This window comes from Myxocyprinus asiaticus, chromosome 16 (genome assembly GCF_019703515.2).
Source record: "Myxocyprinus asiaticus isolate MX2 ecotype Aquarium Trade chromosome 16, UBuf_Myxa_2, whole genome shotgun sequence".
Classification (NCBI taxonomy): domain Eukaryota; kingdom Metazoa; phylum Chordata; class Actinopteri; order Cypriniformes; family Catostomidae; genus Myxocyprinus; species Myxocyprinus asiaticus.
In genome coordinates this window covers 42,020,410-42,031,165 of record NC_059359.1, presented here as the reverse complement: position 1 = coordinate 42,031,165, position 10,756 = coordinate 42,020,410, and the positions used below count along the sequence as shown (strand labels likewise).

The window sequence follows — 10,756 nt, the reverse complement described above, 5'->3', positions numbered from 1 at the left end:
CACTGTACTTAGCAATACTGCAGTCAGGACTTTGAGAAAAAAAAAAAAGAAAAAGAAAAACTGTCTACATTACTGCTGCCTGGCTTCAAATTTAAGCTTCTCCCATATGGAAATGAACAACTGTTTAATTTACAAATATTTTTTTTCAGATAAATGGGTGATTCTGTAACTATAGCCACTTGACCTGATTTATTTATTTTTCAGTATAAAAATTAACATTTCCATACAGTCTTCTTTCTACCTAAAACTGAATTTCTTCGCATTCCATCTTTACACAATAATGTATTTCTTTTCCAGCATTCTCAGAAAAGTCTGAAATAGTTCATTACAAACAATACATATTCTCTCATGGGAAGTGGTGGTTACCTTGATATTTTATATTCTTATATTTGGCACACAATGAAACCATAGATGTGAGATTCCCTTCTGAGTTTTTAAGTTTAAAACTCAGTCTTGAAAATGCTCTCTGTAAATTCTGTAATTCCTCTACTGAGACTATGGAACATATATTTTTTTGTGAATTTTCAGCACCAGCTGCCTTTTGGAAAAGGGTGCAGGATTGGTTAATACAAAAAGATGTGACTGGTGTTACTTTCTCTTTTGAAGATATAAAGTTGGTACACATATGAAGGATTGTCTATTACCTTTTTTGATAAATAATGTTATCATATTGGCAAAACACTTTATGCATAAATGCAGAATTTTTGAAATCTCCAACACTGTTTATAGTATTTAAAGGTGCACTCAGTAATTTGCTCCTCATTAAAAAAGTTGAACTCCTAAAGACATGAATTGTAATTTTGTAATATATGTAGGAAATCATGAGCACTCACATTAAAAAGAAGACTCCAGTCATATCAGTAACCTTATAAAAGCTGTTTTATTCTACATGGAGAGGGTCCGCACATGGAGGCTGCCATGTTAAAATCACATGACAAGCTGCACTACTCACATAATCTCAGTAATCCTCCTGTAATTTTACACTTTCATTCATTGATTAAAGTAATCATGACTGACTTTGAATACTACATTTCTACAATGAAAACTATTGAATTTAAATGATGCTGCATCCTAGCCACTAGGTGTCAGTGTAAGTCCAAGATGACACAAAGACAAAAGTTACTAAGTGCACCTTTAAGATTGAACTAAAACAATATACAGAAGCCCTGATAAGAATGAAAAATAAAAAAGCACTGAAATGATTGGATTTGTAAAATAAAATTTTACAAGCTAATGCTCTAGTACAGTGTCATGCTGATTTTTCACTCCCTGTCTTCTTATGTTTAGGGGAGGGCTTTAGGAATAGATACCAATGACTCACTACCATGGTTAGGGTTAGGGGTGGGCTTTAGGGATGAGGACCAATCAGGTAGCAGGGAGTAAGGATCTGGCGGGTAGTCAGATTTCAGCACAACACCGGCAACAAAATTACAGAAATTTCATTACAAACATTGCACAGAAAGTTGTAATACAGGCAAGGAAACTTATTATTTATTTTTTTACATTGTTTATATGCACTGATGTTTGAGATTAAGAGAATCATAAAAAACAAAAAAAAAAAAAAAAAAAAAACTAAATTCAGTTTTACAAATGGGTGGAACTGATTTGTATTTTTTAAAAAAAAGAATTAGAAGGGATAGAAAAAGAAAAAGCACATCTTATACAATTATTAAAATTTGTGGGGAAGTTCCACATGTATAAATTGAAATGGTCTGCCTCCAAACCAATTTTATTTCTTTCATATGTAATTTTAACAATACAGTAGTGCTTTAGATTTAAAATCCTTTACTCACCCTCATGTTGTTACAAAACAGTATGTTTTTCTTTATGTCAAGCAGAATCTTACTCTCTTTTTCCCCTATACACTGAAAGTGAATGGTGACTGAGAATAACATATATTCTGCCTAACATCTTTTGTGTTCCACAGAGGAAAGAAAGTAATTCAGGTTTGGTACAACATGATGAATAACAATACAAAGATGTCAAGACAAGACATTATATTGTTTGTTAGACCAATTTGACCAATATAACTCATGTAAAGTAGTTTTGTGTTATTATTTTCACCCAAACATTTTTTTTTTAATTTCATTTGTAAGTGTATTGAAATTGAACGCAGTCTGAAATGACAATATTTTCACAGATATGTGTGTGTTGTACTTTTATAAGAAATATAAGTTTGCATTCCAGAAAAAAAAAGACAAAAAAAAAAAAAAAGAATCACATTTAAGGACAAGACAAAAGTATTCTCTTTCTCCTCTGTCTTGTGTCATGCCATTTGATTGTAACACTTTAAGCTGTTAAAGTGGGTCAGCTTGTGTTCATCCTGCTCACAAACTGGGAAATGTATACTAGATGTAAAATATGTAAAATGAGAAATACTACTACAAAAACTACTACAGCACTTTATTTTTTTGGTTTATTTATGGTCACTCTTATCAGCTGGAAAAAGGCCATACAAAAATACCACCTTCACACACACCAAACATCCTAACAATTGCTGGAATAAATAAGAACAAACAGAGTTCTAAAAATTTTGATTTCCCAACTCTTTGCTTATAGGAGAATGGTTGGAGCATGTCATTCTTAATAATGCAGTAGGAGGACAATTTTTTAAATTATTACTTACTTCATAAAAACAGGATATTTTAAGTAATTACATTGTTTGTTTGTTTTTAAATATTAATCCTATTTGTGATGAAGAGAAATAGGCAAAAGCATTACCAGAGTGCTAAATGCAACATTCTACAATGAAACATCAATTTATGCTTAACTATCCTAATCTATCTGTTGGCCTTGCTTGGATCCTTCCAACTTCCGAAGGGTTTCATCCCACTGTGAGAACTGTTTTGATAAAAGAAACATCTGCAAAAGAGTTAAGGGTGGTAAACCATTCATGTAAAAGACCTCAAATGTTCAAGATACAAGCTTATTGTTTGCTGCGTTTAGCTGTAGGGACTTCTGACCACATGATAAGAAGTAAAACGATAACTGAAAAGTCCTTTTTATCTTTCACTGCAAAAAAGGATACCATTTTGTTGTATTCTTCAAACAGTCTTTTCACTTCACCAGACAACTCTTCATTCTGGTCCTGTGGGATTGAAACAGAGATAACATATGTTTTATAGAAGAGTGTGGACCTGCATGCAATTATGCCATATTATCAATTAAACAATCTAAACAAGATCTATGTCAAATCCAAATTATTCGTACTCCCCAACTGACTGGTAGCTTTTTGTTTTTTAGGAATTAACAAGCAACATTCTGACCCTTGCTTATGTCAGTGACGTGAGTGAATTATATCAATATTATTAGTACAAGAATATTTAATAATATAATTATTACAAACCCTTTAGTCAATTGTTTGGTATCATTTTCAAGAAAACTTTTCAAATATTTTTGAGCCAAAAATTATTCTTAATTTTCTGACATTATATATCTCAGGGTGCAAATAAGGTAGCTCCAATTTTATTTTGTTCCGAATCATGTCCACTTTAACAGAGTAAAATTGTGTTGATACGACAAAGCAATCAAAAGTTATAGCATTACAAAAATAATTCATCCTAGTGGTCCAAAAATGTCTCCAAACAATAAAACATAATTGTACACAAGAACTAATTACAGAAGCAAACACAACAATGACTAAAGGTATACTCTCTCTCCAAAGCATGCAGCCATGAGTAACGAGATCTCATTCAGTTCAATTCTGTGTCATCTGAGCCATCATTGAGTCTGTGTCATGTACTTAGTGCCATCTCCTGGTGGCCATATGTAATTAGAGTGAACGATCCTCTCTGCCCACATTTGGATGACTTCCACCTCTGGTTGCAGCAATCTGAATCCTAATACGATTGGTTTAGCGTTCCACGATGCTGGACAAAATGCTACATTTACAATGAAGTAATCTGATCCAGGAAAGCTAATGTGCTTTTAGCCAGATATCACATCATGTGCTGTCTGCACATTGTGCTTCATGTGGATTATCTAATGATCTATTAATCCGATTACGTTGTGCGTGGGCTCAACATATTTTATGTTCTGTTTATTATTTGTGAAGTTATAAGCAAAAACGCAGCAAATAAGCAACACCTGTTTACACGTAACATGCATGTCAAAGACATGTACTTAACTATTACTCGCTATGTTTTTGTCTGAGTAAAACAAATATGCAGGTTGTATTCTACTCTTTGAGAGGTTTCAACGACATATGACACATGGCTATTTGATGAGTTTGATGTTTTTACTAATTACAATAATATGTGCAGTGCAAAATTATTAATAAATTATCAAAAATGGAACACTTCTGATTTGTCTGCAAAGCACTTGTTCAGTTTTGGTCATAATGCTTACATGCATTGTAAAGTACAGCTTCTAAGCTTTAAAGGTGCACTCAGTAATACTTTTCTTCATTAAAAGAGTTGAACTCCTAAAGACATGAATTGTAATTTTGCAATATATGTAGGAAATCATGAGCACTCACATTAAAATGAAGACTCCAGTCATTTCGTAACCTTATAAAAGCTGTTTTATTCTACATGGAGAGGGTCCGCACATGGGGGCTGCCATGTTAGAATCACATGACCAGCCGAATACTACTCGCTTAATCTCAGTAACTGTCCTGTTATTTGACACTTTCACTCATTTTCAGCTACTGGATCTACCATTGTCTCTGCTGCTAAAGCATGATAAATAAGTATGTTCCATTGTGTTCTGTCACCATTATAAATTCCTTGTGTGTGTAAGCATACTTGGCAATAAAGCTAATTCTGATTCTTTTCGCTCTTCACGTCACCAAACAACACTGCTCTAAGCATAGCCAAGCGGATCTACATAGTCGGCAGCCAATGAGCGCTAGGATTCTCTTCTTCAACATTCGGTGAAACACCGCTGGTTGTGTGATTTCAACATGGCGACAGACATTGAGGGGGGTGACCCGCACCATATATAATATAACACTTTTTATAGAAAACTATTATGAGTACAGTCTTCATCTCATGTGAGTTTACACCATTCGGATCAAACTTCACAAAAACACAATTCATTCGTTAATGTGTACAACTTTTTAAATTAGCCCCAAATTACTGAATGCACCTTTAAAACTATACCTATTTTGTATTTGTCAAAACTGTAGTTACTAATATTTTGCTCATTATTTTTTTTCTCAGTGGGCCCATCTGAGCTTCAAGGGTTAGATAATATTTAGTAAAAAAAAATGCTTTGTTGTTAGTAAAAATACTTAAAATATTTATGGCCTGTAAATTCACCCACCATTGGCATGTGTTACGAAACTTTTAGACCCTACATATATGCCTTCGAATTGAACAAATAAGCATAGGAAGAATGAAATGAAGAAAATTTTGTTACCTGCTGTTGAATGTGAATTTGTGATAGCCGCTGCACTTTAGTGGTCAGATCTGGAACCGCTGTGATAGCCATGATGGGAAAAATGCATTCATAAGTTATAAATAACACAGGTTGTGCATTGCAGATTCAGGTAACTTTAGTCAGACAGGTGTAAAGGAGTAAACAATCTTACACATTTTTTAACAGAACTAGTAATGGTAGGTTTGAACAAATAGAGATACAAGCAGATTTTTACCTTTAATGTGATTACTGTCCAGAAGAGGTTGCAGATTGTGCACTTGCTCCAGTAGTGTAGCCTGGGAACGCAAAAACTCTTCCTCTGTTCATGAAGAAGAATAAGAAGCTTTATACAATGTTCTGATTGTTTAAAAGAATACAGAAGTCATACAAAAGTGATATATGTGATATATTTCAGGGGTTCTCAAAACCAGTTGAGAACCACTGATGTTTTTGACATTCAGATTGCTAACCTGCCAGAATAAACTCCAGTTTCATTGCATCCGGCACGGCAATGAAGTCTGGGAACTGTGGGTCTAAATACTTGAGCAAATCTTCAACTGGAAAAGGAAAATAATGCAATATTAACACATGCATATTCTGATCTCAAGTGTTTCTGATTAAAGTGGAGGTGATGGATGTCGGCAGAGTCTCACTTTTCTTGTGCAGGATCTTGACACGCTCTCTCTTGTTTGCTGTGTTTGCCAGAGCAGCACCGATCCTTGCCAGCGATTCAGCACACTATGTTATGCCATCAAATGAACAACAATAAATACTGTGATGCTGCATCAACAGCTTTTCACACATAGAGAGCGGTTGCAGTGTTTTATACTTGTCTGTGGCGTCTCACCTTCACGGGCTTAGTGTTTTTTCCTCCTCTTTCGCCGTAAATGCGTTTTTCCAGCACCTGAAGACGCGCGTCCAGATTTTCAAGATTATTATTCTCTTCCATCTTGTTTTCTTGTCGCTTTTCTCTAATCCGGAAATTCTGCTTCTTCTACGCGTTACCAGCAGCGGTTACGACGCTGCCTGCCGCCCGTGCTGCCACCACCAGAGTCCTCCAGCCAGTGAACCGAGTGAAGAGGAAGCAGAACTTACACATTTATTAAAGGGATAGTTCACCCAAATATGAAAAATCTCTCATCATTTACTCACCGTCATGCCATCCCAGATGTGTATGACTTTCTTTGTTCTGCTGAACACAAACTAAGATGTTTAGAAGAATATCTCAGCTCTGTAAGTCCATACAATGCAAGTGAATGGTGACCAGAACTTTGAAGGTCCAAAAAGCACATAAAGGAAACATAAAAGTACGACTCCAGTGGTTTAATATGTCTTGCGATGCAATCACTTAGGTTAGAAGCAGATCAATATTTAAGTGTGTGTTCACACTTGGCAGGTTTGGTTCAATTAAAATGAATTCTTAGTGTGGTTCATTTGAACAAGTGTGAACGCTGCCATCCGAACCTTGGTGCGCACCAAACAAGCAGACCGAGACCCCCTGAATAGTGAGTCCCGGTCCGCTTCAAAAATGGACTCTGGTGCGGTTCGACTGATACTTAAACACAGCATGAACCAAAGACGTCTAAACGGACCAAAAACAGAAGTAATTTGCCTTTAATACTGACCTCAAGCATACCTGGTTCTTCTCATCATAGGAGCTATGTTGCCCATTACAGTTCGGTACAGGTGTCGGAACCGCTGTCAGACTGTCCTTGCAGCATATCTTCATTTGTGTGTGCAACGGAGGAATTCCTGGCGCTGTTTTGACTCCTTTACACATTTTATTAGCTTTTCGTTTGTTCTCAGCTGTAAAAATACCACTATATATACATATATAAATATAACGAGCGCATTTAGCCCAGCAGCCAGCATTGTTTTGGATGTTCGTCAAGTTCCGTCAAAACATATATGTCATAAAAGCTGTCCATTCAGGTTGTGAATATTTCCTGTTGCCTTTTGTGTTGTATCGATAGGTTCGGTGTTAAAAATGCCAGTGTGAACGCTAAGCGAACCAGGACTAAATGTATCATTTTCTTTTTTGGTCTGGACCATGAGAACCAAGAGAACCGAACTACAAGTGTGAACAATTAAAATGAATTCTTAGTGTGGTTCATTTGAACAAGTGTGAATGCTGCCATTGGAAATTTTTACTATAAATTTCCAATTTCACTTTTGCTGTTATAATGTATGAATTATGTAATTTCTGCACCACTAGCGCCACCAAACAGAATTGTAAAAATAAACATTGTTTTCAAAACAGCTTTCTGAAGTCTGCCGTTGGTCAAACAAAGAGATAGTACCGCCCCCAGCTCACGCCATTGGTTGAGTAACATTGATGGGGTGGGTCTAATCAGGTCGCTCAAAACAAACAGCCATTTTCATAATGCAACAAAAACATAGTGTTTAAAATTTTTGAGAAAATTAACCTTACTATTAGTTGTCTGCATATTAAGTTGGGATATAGGTGAAAGTATTTTAACACAGAAACTTCAGCTTTAATTTTTTGAACTGTTTCTCACCCACACCTATTATATTGCTTCTGAATATAAGCTTGAAAGGTCTGGTCACCATTCACTTGCATTGTAAGGACCTACAGAGCTGAAATATTCTTCTAAAAATCTTTGTTTGTGTTCTGCAGAAGAAAGAATGTCATACACATGACATGAGGATGAGTAAATGATGAGAGAATTTTCATTTTTGGGTGAACTATTCCTTTAATAGCATGTATTAATGTATTAAGTAAATGTAAATACTGCCTCAGAAAGTGAAATATTGTAAAACTTAAAACTATAGAACATCACCATGTCATCAATATTCAGATCAGTGATCGAACTAATAAGGATTTTTCAAAGACTGCAGCCTGTTGCAAGAAATCATTTTGAAAATCCTTGGTGATAATTATAACTAAGGGCTTTCTTACAACTGGGCCCTGAAAATGTAATTTCATTTTGAAATTCAGTTGCACAGATAATTATCATGTTTTAATTCAAATGAATGTTCTTAAATGTAAACGTGATTCACTGAAAATTTTTTAAATGTAGGCCAGGCCTATTCAGCCGGTGGCCTGTGGGCCAAATCCGGCCCGTTTGAAAATTTCAGTGGTCCGCATTAGATTGTCAACTGTCTTAGGGGCTGTTCACACCGAACACGTTTTGTGTCTGATGGTGCTGTTTTTCAATTTTCTCCCATGTAAACTTACGCTAGATGGAAGTCGCAGGTCTCAATGATTTTACAGTGTCTCATGCAGGAGCGCCGCGTTTTTAGATGCTTTCAGAGGTTGTGCTACAAATAATAATTATCCAGAATTTTTAAGAAATAGGAAGAGTAAATAACTAAAATCTTACTGAAAAAGCCTTAGTTCTGAGAAACATAAAAGTTCTATTCATTAATTTGGTGAAGAATACATTCGAGTTTGAATCATTGCATCTATAACAAACTTTACTTTTATTGTTCTATAAAAATATTTTCTATAAATCTGATTTACTTTCTCAGTTATGGACCCATTTTAAAACAATTTTTAGTTGTTTTATCCCTCAGAATTGTCTGCTTGAATTTTTTTCTTGATGTTTTATTTATGTAGTGAACAAATAGTATAGGCTTACTATAACACAATATCGATAGAAGCTTTTCATTCAGGTTTTTTTCCATCTGGCCCACTTGGCTGTGAAGTTGAATAGCCCTGATGTAGGTTCTACTCAAATACTCTGAGTAGCAAAACCCTAAATGAATTTAGTTAAACTAATTTAAATTGGATCTGTTCAAATTACTCTGTTGAACCTTTCAAATGCTTCCTACAATTCCTAGCAAGCATCAAACACATATTATACATATCATTTTTATATGTGTAACAAGTATGGACCTGCTGAGAATTTACAGATCCCCAATCAGTCATTATACTGATGATTTCTCATTTTAAAATGTTCTCTCTCAATCCAGTCCATTGCAAAGCATGTTGGGAACTCGAAATCCCTTGCTCGGTTTCATCAATACATTGATGCAACAAATATTATTCACATAGTCTCAACACAACTGGATTGAGTGAACATGGATTGTACACAATAAAAATTAAGTTGAGACCAAATGCTAAAGAATTGTGTTGCATTAGCTCATTTTAAACAAGTTAATTGAGCAAGTAGTAAAAATCATGTTGAGTGAACATCATCCATTAGAAGTCTGAATCTATTTAAACATTTGTCAGCAATGTGACCATATCACTTTTTGATGACTGTGTTGAATATCACTTGGACTTTATGCAATATACAGTAATTATGTTCACATCTCAAACATAAATGTATTGAGTAGATTTCAAGTGTACTGACTTAGTATTTTCAATAGAGCTGCTTTTTTCAGTGTTGATATAATGTGAACTGGATAGTGTTGGGTGTAATCTGATTACAAAGTAAATATTTACTGTAATCCAATTACTTCTAATCAAAAAGTAGTGTAAATACATTTTGAATTGTTGTCATCGGATTACTTGGGTTACAAACGTTTCTAAAAAATATTTATGTATAATACATAAATAATAAAAATATGAATTATGTTCATTTTTAAGTTGTTTGCATTTCTGTGACAGCTGAAGGGCCTGTGGCAATGCAAATGTTGAAGAAATAGACATTAAAAATATAAATTATTTTGAACTCGTTGAAAAGTGTTGTTGAAAGTAACTTTAAAGTAAAGTAATTAGCCATGTGATTACTTTTTCTCTGAAGTAATCAGTAAAGTAACTTGATTTTGTAGTGGATAGCTTTTTTGAGTTACATACCCAACACTGCAATTGGAAAACTAATTTAATAATGGCAAAACTTTGGTGATGTTAATACATTTTGTTTCCTCTATTTAAAAAATAAAAATAATTCTATGACTGTCAACAAATGTAAAAGCGCACATAGGCCCACTCTTTTAAAATATGTACAACATCATCACATGAAATACACTTTTTAATAGAATACATCCATAATTAATTTTGAATTAATATATTTAAGCTTGTAAACCACGTTGTGACAGCTTTTTGCTTTAAGTGAACCTCATCAAATGTTGTGGACACAAAAAGGCACTCCTTTCTTGATAAAACATGGATAAATTCAATGATGTTCTAAAAGTAAAGAATTGTTAGCCTACCATTTAGGATGATATTGTACCTTCCAAATCAGTGCAAATAAAAAATTATTATATACAGTATATATATATATATATATATATATATATATATATATATATATATATATATATATATATATATATATATATATATATAAAATAGTTGACAAGCAATAAGATAGAAATAGAGGGTATTCTATTAAAGAGTAAAGAAAGGTAATGGTACATGCTACAATAGGCTACTATCTTTAAGATTAAATAAGGATGTTGTTGTTTTTTACCCTTTACATATACT

At 34.1% G+C, this 10,756-nt stretch overlaps 1 protein-coding gene across 1 annotated transcript; it reads right to left on the bottom strand.

Annotated features, from left to right (window-relative positions):
* Nucleotides 1–765: 765 nt before the first annotated feature.
* On the bottom strand, nt 766–6,422 carry LOC127454427 (dynactin subunit 3-like). Its single transcript, XM_051721621.1, has 7 exons — nt 6,209–6,422; nt 6,015–6,099; nt 5,832–5,918; nt 5,597–5,680; nt 5,362–5,420; nt 3,029–3,088; nt 766–2,862 (listed from the first exon to the last, which is right to left on the bottom strand). The coding sequence occupies exons 1-7, from the start codon at nt 6,308–6,310 to the stop codon at nt 2,776–2,778; spliced, it is 564 nt and encodes a 187-aa protein (XP_051577581.1). The 5' UTR covers nt 6,311–6,422; the 3' UTR covers nt 766–2,775.
* Between the last annotated feature and the right edge of the window lie 4,334 nt (nt 6,423–10,756).